The following is a 13,957-nucleotide window of genomic DNA, read 5'->3' as shown; positions in this document are numbered from 1 at the left end:
TTAGAGTCGCAGACTAACAACAACATATCCAGTGTAATGTTGGAGACGAGTTTCCCATGGGAAACCCTTTACTAACAAGACAAATTTTCAACAACATACTCGGTGTAATCCCATCAAAACGAGGTCTCGGAAGGATAGAGTATACACAAACCTTATCTCTACAGCAGAGGTAGAGAGACTGTTTCCGATACGCCCTCGGCTCGAGGGAAAACAATCTAAAGCAATCAAGAAGAAGAATAAACATTGTAACAAAGACAAATTTTTCATGAAACAAATAATCAGTTCTCTAATAAGAAGAAGAAAAGATTCATTTAGCTCATTTCTGAGATGTACAATCTCACTTAAATGGCAAGAACCTCAAAAACTAAAGTTTTAACCCAAAAAATAATGTAAACGACGATTGAACTTGCAAGACGAAAAGGCGTAATGATACAGAAAGGTATGACCTTGACAGCGATTCTACATTTGTATCGATGATCAGCAGCTGATGACGCGAAAGAAGTTTGTTTTACATCATTTCTTGAGACCGTCTTACACAACGACTAACCTTTTTTTTGAATTCATCTCTATTGTCTCTCCATTCCTTCTGCAATGTGCCAGAAAAAAAAAAGAAACGTGAAAAAGGCGTTGGAACAAAAGAAGAAGAACTAAATAACGGGCACATGCTGGCCATGGTCGTCTCTACTGATATTAGTTTGAACACTCTAATCGCGATGGCACGAGCACTATCCATAAATTACATTGTAAAAGTCGATAAATTGGATTACTTACATATAGTGTCTACCCTACCCCGACACCAGGAGGACGCAATGCACCCCAATTCAAAGGGAATAAGTGAAAAAAAGTCGATAAATTGGATTACTTACAGCTGCTTCGACATTAGCAGGGGACTCATCATTAGGACTTGAAAGCATTGATATGATGCTCAACATTATGCTCTCCACCTGCATATCATACAACCAGTCAAATTTGATAATCGAGATGTCGAGTGCAGAAGGAAAAATACGACAAATGAACTTCAGTCGAACAATCACAAAAGGGAACACCATCCCAATCTCGAAAGTAAAGAGAAGTACAAACAAGGACGTTTTCTCGATCAAGATTTGGAACGGTGAATGTAAAGGATAGATACATAAAAGGTAATAGTTGTCAAAGGTCATGAATTACATCGATTTGAACCACTAACACGAGGATTTTCAGTCCTTCGCTCTAGCCAGCTGAGCTACCTGAACCACTTCCCTAAGGTAAGTTTTATTCATCAAAATAACGCCTGGATCGTTACCACGGCTCTCTTTTATAATTTGACACATAAAAACACAACCATTTAAAAGAGGGATCACCACAAGCTCATATAGATAGCCTAATTTATGAATTGTTTGGATCGGGTGAAAACCAACACCATAACCATTTTACCAAAGGAAATGGGAACATTTAATTTACCAATAAAAAGGAAAAGAAAACGTGAACATCCATTTTATGAATATTCATAGGAAAGAAGACGAAAACAGATTTACATACCGTATGGACTGGAGACCAACGCTCACTAGCAAGCTCATAGCCATTTGGATCATCACCAGGGGGATGAAGGATTGAGATGCAAACCTTTCCATCAGAGTAAACTGTATACAAAACCAGAATTTCACGATAGAACGAAAATTAATGAGACGATGGTACAAAAGATCAATCACTTCACTAGTTCTCCGAAATGTAGATGACATTTACGTACCATTAGGATGCCAAATCTCCGAGGTAAATTTAACAGTTGGCGGACTGTTGGGATAATTTTGAGGAAAGCTCATGATAGCATTAAAGAAACCCCCGTCACTGCACTTGCAACACTCACACATGGTTAGGAGTTTTTCCCGACTCAACGTATAGCATAAGTAAACATTGGAAATGACGAAATATCTAGTCTTAACAAGAGTCATCAACTTATACAACAAAAACTACCTAAAAGGAAATACGTATTTCAATTGTCAAGTTGCTAAGTCAACCAAGAATGAGCAATAGATTCAGTAGTAAACAGTCGGGCTTGGTCACTCCCACCCCCTTTCTGAGGAGGCATCCCTTCTCTTGAAGTTAGGAGGCTATTCTGCCAAGTTCCTTGGACAGAGTCAAGGAGTTTCGTGCCCCTAGGTATTCTATATCTACTCACCTGTGTAAGGATGCTTCTTTCAGTTACTTAGTAAATAGCAATAATGGATGAGATGAACCATAAGAGTTACATCAAACATAGATGAAAGAGTAATAAAAGGTGAACGGAAACTTTTGACGGGAAAAAAGTTGATGTATATGATTAAAAACCAGAGACAGTAATGTGCAATGTTAGTGGCACCTAGTACGACAAAGAACTTCATAGATTAGTTTGAGACTACGGAGAGTACAGATTTATAAGAGAAACACAGTCGATAGAGAGTTCACCCTAGGAAAAGTTGGGTGCAGGGTTCTATACATTACAACAACAGCAACGAAAAAACTACACCTCAATCCCAAACAAGTCAAGGTTGGCTTATGAATCCACACTTCTTCGTTTAAGCTCATTTCATTTTATCATCATACTATATAAGTTTCTAAATAATACCAGATAAAAGAATGTATCTACTCATAAGCTCATTAGTAATTCAAAGCTCCAGAACCGAGCAACATAAAAACACTATAGCCTACTGCATGGATCACACGCACCAAATTTTCATAAACATATAAGAAAACGCAAATTTATTCAATAGAGCGTAAATCAAATCAAGGACAAAAGCACGTCAACAACCACCCAAAATTGAAAAACGGAAAGAACTTCAACATCAAATCAAAAGAGAAAAAAATTCTTTAAACGAATACAAGTAAAGACTCACTATAAAGTTTCCGGCGGTCCAATAATGGTGACACTCCATTCGAATAAGTTGCTTTCATCAACCAAACCAGCTGAAAATCCATCAACTGGTTTTTTACAGAGATCTGAATGTGGAAAAAACAAGGATCTTTACATTTAAATTAAAGAAAACAACAAACTTTAACAACACCCAATTAAGCGCAGAGTCCACAAAATGAATATGACTAGAAAAAGCAAGGATCTTTACATTCAAAATTAAAGGAAACAACAAAAATCAAGAACACCCAATTAAGCAAACAGATCATAGAATATAAAGATGAGCTATCACGAACGTAGAGGAGGCAGGACGGGCAGTTTGTCAGATCTAGTATGGATCGTTCCCTATGAGTACAGAAGAAGTGAAAAGCAAGGATCCTTACATTCAGATTAAAGGAAACAACGAAAACCAAGAACACCCAATCAAGCTATAGTGCATATGAATACAAGGAGAAGTAATAAAGCAAGGATCTTTTTTACATTCAAATGAAAGAAAACAACAAATATCAAGAACACCCAATTAAGCAAACAGTCCATAGATTGAATATGCATACACAAAAACTGAAAAAGAAAGGATCTTTACATTCATATCAAAGGAAACAACAAAAATTCAAGAGCCCCCAAAACAAGCAAACATTCCATAGACTAAATATGCATACAAGAAAAAGCAAAAAAGCATGGATCTTTACATTCAAATTAAAGGAAACAACAAAAATCAAGAACACCCAACTAAACCAACAGTCCATAGATTGTATATGCATACACAAAAAGTAAAAAAAGAAAGGATCTTTACATTCAAATTAAAGGAAACATTAAAAAAAGCAAAAACTCCATAGATTGAACATTAATACAAGAAAAGCAAAAAAGGATGGATCTTTACATTCAAATTAAAGGAAACAACACAAATCAAGAACACCCAATGAAGCAAACAGTTCATAGAATGAATATCAGCACACAAAAAGCAAAAAAGCATGGATCTTTACATTCAAATTAAAGGAAACAACACAAATCAAGAACACCCAATGAAGCAAACAGTTCATAGAATGAATATCAACACACAAAAAGTGAAAAAGCAAGGATCTTTATACTCAAATCAAAGAAACAACAACAATATACTATGAGTAAGAATAAAAAAAAACCATACCTTTGAGTTGTTTCTGAAGTAGGAGACTAGCTTGAGAAGGAGAAGCTGAAGCCATTATACTTCAAATAGATTCTTGGCAAAGAAATCAAAAAACAGAATCAGTAGATTTATACAAACTATTCAAATCCCTGTAGAGGTTTCAATTTAGAAGTCAAATAAGTACTCTTTTAGACCAAACAAAGAAAGGCTGCAATGGAGGTTTAAATATCTTTAATTCTTTGAGTTAAATATGAAATCCATCACTACACAAGTGCTCCCTATCAAATATGTTATGGAACTCGAAATTAAGAATTCTGATTAACAAATAATTTTATTCTTTATACCAAGAATTTAAAATTTAATTTTATCTATTGATTGAATTTTTTTTACTATATTTAATCTACTTGATTGTAAATATAAGAAATTCATATTTTCATATAATTTTGAGTGATTTTTTAAATTTTGATTAGACTTGATATTTATTTGTGTATCATAATATCATAATTTAGTTTATCTTAATTCTTAATCATTTTTGAGTTGAACATGAAATCCCTTAATATACATGTATATTTTTATTAAATATTATATTATATCAAGATTCGGAATTGAGACTTCTTATCTTAAAATTTGAATATGAAGTTCTTTGATATAGATGTGTTCCCTATTAAATATTATATTATATCAAACTCGAAATTAAAACTTTAGATAAAGAAGTAATCTCATTGGTTGTATCAAATACTTTGGTGAATGATCAAGATATTACTACACGTGCAAAGAGATGTATTGGAAATTTTAACTTTATGTATTTTAATTAAGAATTTTTACTATGTTTAATCTACTTAACTAACTTTGGAATTTATTATTTGTATTTATCGTTGAAAAGTTTCACGTCGAGTATGATATAAATATAGAAAATTATTTTTTAATATCATTTTAAGCGATTCTATGAATTATGGTTAGACGGGATATTTATTTTGATATATCATACTATCATAGTTAAGTATGTTTTAATCATTGTCAATATATAAGTGCTATTTACCAAATATTCTATCATAGTCAAGATTCGAAATCGAGACTTTTATTAAGAAGCAATCTCATTTATTGCACTAAATTTTTTAATAGTATAATCATGATGTTGCAACATAATTTTAAGGTATTTTTAATTATTTTTTATTTTATCTATAACATTAAGCAAAATACGACTATAAACATCAAGTGTTAAATAAACTTGTCCATTGAAACTAGCAAATGAGTTCACATTAATATTTATAAACTCTGAAATTATAATTGAATTTAACTTTTAAATGTTATTTCATCACTCGAAATTTAAATAAGCATCAATAAAAATAATTTTAATTCATCGTTGTCGAGTGAACTTGAAACAAGCTATCTCTTAACTATTTTATGACTTATCTTTAGCTAAGTGAATCTTAGCTTTTTGAATCATCTTCTGGATTTTTAAGTAATAATGCTAAAAATATTTATAACAAGTATTCAATAGAATAATCAAAATATGAAAATTGACCTACATGTCACCTTAAAAAGGATTAGAGATAATGTATATATCTATAATTGGTGTTTAGGACCACCATAATCAACATTTTTTAATGTGTTTAACTTAGAAATTCTGGTGCAATAATTCACTTGTTAAACACATTATTTATCGAAAAATTATATTGAATATATAACAAAATGTATGCTATATATATGTTAAAAAATTATGGTTTTGTCAATAATAAACATATTCCGATATTGCAATAAGTTCTTTCTTGTATACCTTTTTTTCTTTCTGATTTTTTATTCGATGTACAATATCATATATTGGTTCAATTAAATTTAAATTTGTGTACTTCATGACACATTATTGACAATAAAGCTCCCAAAAGGATTTTTTTTTTCCAGTTTTAAAAGCTCAAATTCAAAACCGTTGATAAAAGAGAAAATTTCGATCATCTCATCAAAACCGATATTATTCTTTTTTTTTTTTAACCTGAAAAAAGGATGGTGAATCATATTAAATCCTATACCAAGATGCAAAGAACCATCACTCTCTATTATATGTGACCCAAAATTAAAGTGTATATTCTTTTAGTATATTGTTTCATAAATGAGGATCATTGCAACCAACTTCAGATATTTAAGTATAATTTATACAAAAACTTTGATTATTTTGTCTAAAATATGTTTAAAATTCATAAATTTTGGTCATATCTTAAATAATAATCCTTAAATTGGCTATTTATGTACTTTCCCCTAGAAAATGATATATAGTGCAAATATACACACATAAACCTATGGGCCTTTGAAAATGGTAACAAGCCCATTACCTATGTGGCCCATATCAATGATAAGACAACATTAAAGGCCCATTTGATGAAATTGACATCGGTGGAGGCACGTTTTGCTTTTCAAATAGATTGATCTTTATTTTTTGCGTTTTAGCAATCGAAGTTATGTCTAGTGGGATATACATTCTTTAGAAATTGAAATGATGCCTAATAACCCGAGCATAACTTAGTGAAATATTACGATACGAAAATATAAAGGTGCGGCTCCCAAGAAAATGGTTAGTTATAAAGGAGCATATATTAAAGAAAAAAACAACATTAAATAAGAACAAAAGTGCAAATGATCCCAAATTGCACTACAATGCGATTTTTGAAGAGTCCGAACAATATAAGTCCTCTTTGTACAACGGACACGAAAAGTACTTCACGACACGAAAATAGGCAATGTCTACTAGTGTTTATTACACACCATGAAAACAAATCGCTAATTTCTAGCGAAACCCTGTAACAACGAGCCAAATTTTCAACAACGTACTTCGTAGAATCCCACAAAATGAGGTCTAGGAAGGGTAAGGTCTGAGTAGAGAGGTTACTTCTGATAGACCCTCGGCTCAACCGAGAACGGTCCCAAAAAAAAATAGAATAAACGAAAGCAAAACAGTAACTAATATGATAATCGAAGTATAAGAAAGATTCATTTAGTTCATTTATGAGATGTACATTAACATCTACAGAGGAAAATACAGACAATGTGAGGCCAGCAGTAAACATCTTTAGAGCTATAAAATAATGAACCTCAAAACTTATGTTATAACAAAAAATGCAAAACAATGACCGAATTCGCGGAACGAAAAGGCATAGTAATACAGAGAGGTATAGCCTTGACAAGCAATTCTACATTTGTATCAATCGACAACTAATGACGAAATATGTTTGTTTTACGTCATTTCTTGGGACCGTCTTACACAACGACTAACCTTTTTCTTGAATTCATCTCTGTTGTCTCTCCATTCCTTCTGCAATATGCCAGAAAGAGACGTATAAAAAAAGGCGTTTGAAGTTGATAACGCAACGCAGCGCAGTTTAAGAGGGAACAAGTGGGAAAAAAGAAGTTAATAAATTGGATTACTTACAGCTGCTTCGACATTAGCAGGAGACTCATCATTAGGACTTGAAAGCATTGATATGATGCTCAACATTATGCTCTCCACCTGCATATCGTTCGTATAGCCACAAACTTTTAACATAGAGAAGTTGTGTGTTTGAAAGAAAAATAACATACAACAAATGAAAATCGAACAATCATAAGAGAAACACCATCGGACATGGAAGTGTACGGAAGAGTAGCAAACAAGGTAATAGCTGTCAAAAAGTCGTGAATTGCATTGCTTTCCTTTTTCATCCATGCGACGCTATTAAATGTAATTTGACACATGAAGAAACAACTATTTAAAAGATGGCATCATCATATGCCCATATAGAGAGATGTTAAAGGTATACAGCATCAAAACACGTTCGTTAATTCCTACTTGACCCATGGAACTCTCTCTTTTACAATTTAACACATAAAAACACAACCATTTAAAAGAGGGATCACCACAAGCTCATATAGATAGCCTAATTTATGAATTGTTTGGATCGAGCGAAAACCAACCCCATAACCATTTTACTAAAGGAAGTGGGAACATTTAATTTACCAATAAAAAGGAAAAGAAAACGTGAACATCCATTTTATGAATATTCATAGGAAAGAAGACGAAAACAGATTTCCGTACCGTATGGACAGGAGACCAACGCTCACTAGCAAGCTCGTAACCATTTGGATCATCACCAGGGGGGTGAAGAATTGAGATGCAGACCTTTCCATCAGAGTAAACTGTATATCGAACCAGATTTCGCGATAGAGGCAAAAATAATGAGACGATGATGGTACTGAAGATCAACACTTCACTAATTCTCCGAAATATACATGTAGCTTACGTACCATTAGGATGCCAAACCTCTGATGTAAATTTAACAGTTGGCGGACTGTTGGGATAATTTTGAGGAAAGCTCATGATAGCATTAAAGAAACCCCCCTCACTGCAGTTGCAACAATTACACAAAGTTAGGAAATTTTTTCTGACCCAACCTAATGCATAAGTAAACACTGGAAATGACGAAATATCTACTGAAGTCATCAACTTGAACAACATAAACAAACTTAAGGAAATATGTATTACGATTGCTAAGCTGCAAAGTCAACGAAGAATGAGCATGAGTTTCGGTTTAAACAGTTGGGCCTGGTCACTCCGACCCCCTTTCTGAGGAGGCACCCCTTCTCCTGAAATTAGACAGCTATTTTGCTGAGTTCCTTGAAGAGAGTCTCCCTCCCCCCACCCCCCACCCCCCTAGGTATTCTCTATCTACCCACCTGGGTAGGATTGTTTTTTCAGTTTCTTAGTTAAGAGTAAGAATGGGTGAGGCGAATCATCAGAGCTACATCAAACACAGATGAAAGACTAATAAAAGGTGATTGGAACTTTTGGACGGGAAAAGGTCTATGAATATGATTAAAAGCCAGAGAGAGGGTAATGTGAAAAGTTAGCGGTACCTATTTCAGCAAGGAACTTCGGAGATTAGTTTGAGACCAAGGAGAGGGTAGATTGATTGATTTTCATTTCACATTGACTTCCAGGAGAAGAGAAATACATTCAATAGAGAGTTCACCCTCGGCAGTTGGATGCAAGATTCAAAACATTACAACAACAAAACAAAAAAACTATGCCTCGATCCCAAACAATTCAGGGTTGGCTATATGAATCCCCACTTCTTCATTTAACCTCATTCCATTTCATCATTATACTACATAAGTTTCTAATGGCTGATAGAGTCCCCCCCGGGAAAAGTTGGATGCAAGGTTCTAAACATTACAACAAAATAACTATGCTTCAGCCTGAAACAAGCCGAGTTCCGCCATTACAACAACAAAAACAACTATGCTTCAGTCTGAAACAAGCCGAGTTTGGCTATATGAATCCCGACTTCTTCATTGAAGATCATTTCATCATCATACTAAATAAGTTTATAATGGTCGATAGAGAGTTCACCCTAGGGAAAGTTGGACGCAAGGTCCTAAACATTATAAAACCAATTACGCCTCAGTCCCAAATAAGTTGGGGTCGTCTATATGAATTCCCCCCTTCTTCATTTTAGCTCATTTCATTTCATCATCATACTAAATAAGTTTCTAAATATTACCAGATCATAAAATGTATCTAATCAGAAGCTCCATATCAGACCTTAAATCATGGTGTTTTTATTAGAATTACAGCATTCACTGAATCAGAAAACAATCCAAGACCCAAAATTTTCATAACTGTATAAGAAAATACAAACTTATTCAATCGAGCATACATCAAATCAAAGACAAAAATCCATCAGCAACCAAACAAATTGAAAAAACCAAAGAACTTTAACATCAAATCAAAAGAAAAAAAAATCTTTAAACTAATACAAGTAAAGACTCACTATAAAGTTTCCGGGGGTCCAATAATGGTGACACTCCATTCGAATAAGTTGCTTTCATCAACCAAACCAGCTGAAAATCCATCAACTGGTTTTTTACAGAGATCTGAAAGTGAAACAATAAGAATTACAAACATCCAATCAAACAAACAGTCCATAGAATGAAACACAAGTACCAAAATAAAGGGGGGGGGGGATCATACATTGGAGTTGTTTCTGAAGTAATAAGGATCTTTATATTCAAATGAAAGGGAACAACAAAAATCAAGAACACCCAATAAAGCAAACAGTCCATAGAATGAATACCAGTACAAAACACAAGAAAAAGCAAGGATCTTTACATTCAAATTAAAGAAAACAACATGAATCTAAAACACCCAATTAAGTAAACAGTCCATGAAATGAATATGAGCACAAAATGAAGAAAAAGCAAGGATCTTTACAATCAATTTAAGGTAAACAATAAGAATCAAGAACACCCAATTAAGCAAACAGTGAATATAATGATTTATGAGTACAAAAATATGAAAAAGCAAGGATCTTTACACACAAATCAAAGTAAACAACAAAAATCAAGAACACCCAATTAAGCAAACAGTCCATATAATGAATTATGAGTACAAAAATATGAAAAAACAAGGATCTTTACATTCAAATTTAAGAAAACAAACACCCTTTGAGCTTAGTAACAAAAAGAGTGGCAAAAAACTCAATACCTTTGAGCTGTTTCTGAAGTAAAAGACTAGCTTGAGAAGGAGAAGCTGAAGCCATAAACAAATTTATAGTGAGTTAGAGGAGATTGAAGATTGAGATTATGGAGAGCAGAGCAAAGGCAAATTTTGTGGATGAGATTGGATTTGAGGAATTTAATTTTTTTTTTCAATTGTTATTAACAGGTTGAAAATCATAATAATGTAGAACATTAGGGTGGTCCTACATATAATTATTTTTTCTTTTCGAGGTCTAACATCTCTGTAATTTCGTATTACAATTTGATTAATTTAAATTTAACTCATAATTAAAAATTTTAAATTTGAATTCGAAATATCTAGTAGACTCAACTATCACATCTTGATGGTATAATCAAGAGGTTGCCACCTCAATAGGAAAACATATTTAAGATTTTAATTTTATATATTTCAATTGAGATTTTTTACTATATTTAGTCTACTTAATTAAATTTGAAATTTGTTATTTTTATTTATTGTTGAAGTTTCACATCAAGTGAAGATAGAAAAATTAATTTTTTGATATAATTTTAAGCGATCCACATAATTCTCATTGTTGGATTAGGCATAATATATTTATTTTTGTATCATTACCATATTTAAGTTCATCTTAATTCATCAATGAAATTTATGTAAGTCGTCTCTTAATTGTTTTGTATATGATTATTTTATTTGTTTTTCTGACAACTTATAAACATTTTAGATCGTGATCTGAGAATTTCTTTTAAATAATTTTAAAAACTTTCAAGAAAACAATAATAACATAATTTAAAATTTTATAAGTAATAACAATGTTAGGGATCGATAATTTAATAAATTATTTATAAACTTTAATAATATACAAGCAATAAATGAGTCCAGAAAATTTTAATCACTTGCTAATTTATACATACACTTTTTAAAATTATAAAATAAAGCTTTTTTAAATTTATATGGTTTATTGCAATATATACACTCGCGAGCAACGTAGCCATATAAAATGAAGGGTGATTTGATTGAGCATATTCTCTGTCAAAATATTATATGAAACATATACAAAAATATATGATATATATACATCAAAACTTATTTTATATATTAAATTGAATGTCTTCCATGAAATTTATGTTAATTGCTAATAAACATATTCTAATACTGTAATCAACACTTCCTTGTATATTTTTTTCCTTGTTGATTTTTCATTCTATGTTCAATATTATATTATGATTCAATTAAACTCGAATTTACGTATAGTATATCTATAATAAAGAACAAAATTCCAAAAAGAATTTTTCTCATTTTTAAAGACTCAAATTCATAATCGCTGATTAAAAATAAATAATTTCTCTTTCTTGTTGTATACCTAACCTAAGGAAAGTGAATCATATTAAGAAATATATCAGATGCAAAGGACCATACTATATTAAACTTGGACCATGTGTCACCCAAAATTAAAGTGTCTATATTCTTATAGTATATTGTTGCATAAATGATTCCACTTCTCATCTTTTGAGTTTCCTTAATTTAAAGAAATAATATTTTTTTTTAAAAAAAAAAAGTTGAGCTAGGACCTTTTTTTTTTCTTTCGCTTTTTAAAAAAATATTGTATTCAATCAAACTAGTTGAGTAAAGTTATTACTTGGGGGTCTTCTGGGTTGATTTGTGAAGGGTTCGATCAGGATTTGAAGTCGAAAAAAAAGGAGTGTTACGACTAGCTTCAGATATTTGCGTAAAATTTATACAAAAACTTCAATTATTTTGTCTGAAATTTAATTTTGACGAAACATAATTAGATTCTAAAACGAATAGACTTTGGAAAAATCATGAATTTTGTTTATGCTTTAAATAAGAATCCTCAAATTGGCTATTTGTGCAAATATGCACACATAAAGCTCTGGGCCCATTAAGATTCCTGGCCCTGGTGATAAGCCCATTACATATGAGGCCCATATAATGATAAGACAAAATTAAAGGCCCATTTTGATGAAATTGACATATTGGGCCTCATTGTTGATAAGACTTAACTTTATTAAAAGGCCCACTTTGTTCCCCACAAATTTCTTCTTATCCATTTTTTGTCAAAATCATTCCTCCACTTATACACTTCTCGAAAAATCGCACGTCTTATCTCGACTAATCTTTAATTTTTACTCGTCAAATAAGCTAGCTTATAGTGAGATATTATAATACGAAAATAAAAATTTATAACGAGGGTATAAATTAAAGACCAATATAAATAAGGACAAAAGTGTAAATGACTCCAAAATAGCGGTCACTAGCCACTTTTCGATTATATCTTAAAAAAATAGTAAGTGACATAATCTTTTTTTGTGTAATTCAAAATTTTACGACGATGGCTATAAAGTAATTGTTTGTGAATTTTACTTGTCAAGTGAGTTAGAGACAAAATTCGAAAATGATTTTTTTTTTATGATTTCAATCAATTATGATTGAGTTGCGAAAACTTCCGAATAGGTATCGTAATGGATTTTTTCCAGTTAAAAGTCTTTTCTAATAGCTCTAGGATAATTACAAGAATTCTATACATTGATTTCGATTCTAAGGACAACATGCTTGATTCCGCTTATATAATATTAAAATCAATACATTTTAAAGAATAAATAGACAACAAGATTTAGTGGCTATCGAAAACTTTATTTGAATTGTTACATCGACATAAATATGATATTAATTAATTTATGTCGTAATAAAAAGTATGAACATTTTAGGCTAATCAAATTGAAACCAAAACAAAGGCCAATTAAAGTTTAAATTAAAACGTATTGTGGGGGTTGAAAGTTGAAAGGCTAGTGCACGTTAAAATGTTGTTCATAAGCACATGTGCAAGCAAAAAAATATCGATATGAGTCGTGACAAGATGACTGAGATCTCTCTAATTAAAATTATAAAGTCTCGGATTTGAATGTTTGGAAGTGATTTTTTCTTTGTTGTTGAAAGCATTGTTTATAAGCACATATGCAAGCAAAAAAATATCGATACGAGTCGTGATAAGATGATTAAGATCTCTCTAATTAAAATTATAAAGTCTCGGATTTAAATGTTTGGAAGTGATTTTTTTTTTTGTTGTTGAAAGCTTTTTCTTGAAAAATGAACCTTATAATGTATGAATTTAAATTTAATTGAATCTGAATATAATTATTGAACAAAATAATATATTAATAGGAATGAAAAACAGTTGGATTATGAGTGTGTTTGGTATGAAGGAAAACATTTTATGTTTCCAATTTTCTCATGTTTGGTTGGGATAAAAGTTTTGGAAAATGTTTTCCAAATCAACTCATTTTCCTCAAAATTAAGGAAAATGACTTCACTTTAAAAATTAAGGAAAACATTTTCCAAAACTCTCCTCCAATTTCAATTTCAATTTTTTTTTGGGAAAACATCAATTTTTTTAAAAATATTTTCTATTTTAAAATTTTGTTTTTCACCCAATCCCTAACCCCCCCCC

The 13,957-nt window shown here is 31.5% G+C and overlaps 2 protein-coding genes across 2 annotated transcripts; both read right to left on the bottom strand.

Moving 5' to 3' along the window:
- Window positions 1–239: 239 nt before the first annotated feature.
- On the bottom strand, window positions 240–4,288 carry LOC107020904 (ubiquitin-conjugating enzyme E2 7-like). The gene is made up of 6 exons (XM_015221432.2): window positions 4,008–4,288; window positions 2,850–2,952; window positions 1,727–1,824; window positions 1,519–1,619; window positions 867–944; window positions 240–586 (listed from the first exon to the last, which is right to left on the bottom strand). The coding sequence occupies exons 1-6, from the start codon at window positions 4,060–4,062 to the stop codon at window positions 509–511; spliced, it is 513 nt and encodes a 170-aa protein (XP_015076918.1). The 5' UTR covers window positions 4,063–4,288; the 3' UTR covers window positions 240–508.
- Window positions 4,289–6,947: 2,659 nt separating this feature from the next.
- On the bottom strand, window positions 6,948–10,671 carry LOC107020903 (ubiquitin-conjugating enzyme E2 7-like). Its single transcript, XM_015221431.2, has 6 exons — window positions 10,498–10,671; window positions 9,785–9,887; window positions 8,259–8,356; window positions 8,050–8,150; window positions 7,408–7,485; window positions 6,948–7,290 (listed from the first exon to the last, which is right to left on the bottom strand). The coding sequence occupies exons 1-6, from the start codon at window positions 10,550–10,552 to the stop codon at window positions 7,213–7,215; spliced, it is 513 nt and encodes a 170-aa protein (XP_015076917.1). The 5' UTR covers window positions 10,553–10,671; the 3' UTR covers window positions 6,948–7,212.
- Window positions 10,672–13,957: the final 3,286 nt, after the last annotated feature.

Source organism: Solanum pennellii, chromosome 5 (genome assembly GCF_001406875.1).
Source record: "Solanum pennellii chromosome 5, SPENNV200".
Lineage (NCBI taxonomy): Eukaryota > Viridiplantae > Streptophyta > Magnoliopsida > Solanales > Solanaceae > Solanum > Solanum pennellii.
This window is presented reverse-complemented; position numbering and strand designations above follow the sequence as displayed.

Excerpts from the sequence above, each read along its gene's own strand:
- LOC107020904 (XM_015221432.2), bottom strand. The coding sequence starts at position 4,062 with ATGGCTTCAGCTTCTCCTTCTCAAGCTAGTCTCCTACTTCAGAAACAA. Across the intron at positions 945-1,518 it reads GTTGGTCTCCAGTCCATACG|GTGGAGAGCATAATGTTGAG; the intron begins GTATGTAAATCT and ends TATGATATGCAG. Across the intron at positions 587-866 it reads CTGCTAATGTCGAAGCAGCT|AAGGAATGGAGAGACAATAG; the intron begins GTAAGTAATCCA and ends GGCACATTGCAG.
- LOC107020903 (XM_015221431.2), bottom strand. The coding sequence starts at position 10,552 with ATGGCTTCAGCTTCTCCTTCTCAAGCTAGTCTTTTACTTCAGAAACAG. Across the intron at positions 9,888-10,497 it reads ACTTCAGAAACAGCTCAAAG|ATCTCTGTAAAAAACCAGTT; the intron begins GTATTGAGTTTT and ends TTTCACTTTCAG. Across the intron at positions 7,486-8,049 it reads GTTGGTCTCCTGTCCATACG|GTGGAGAGCATAATGTTGAG; the intron begins GTACGGAAATCT and ends AACGATATGCAG.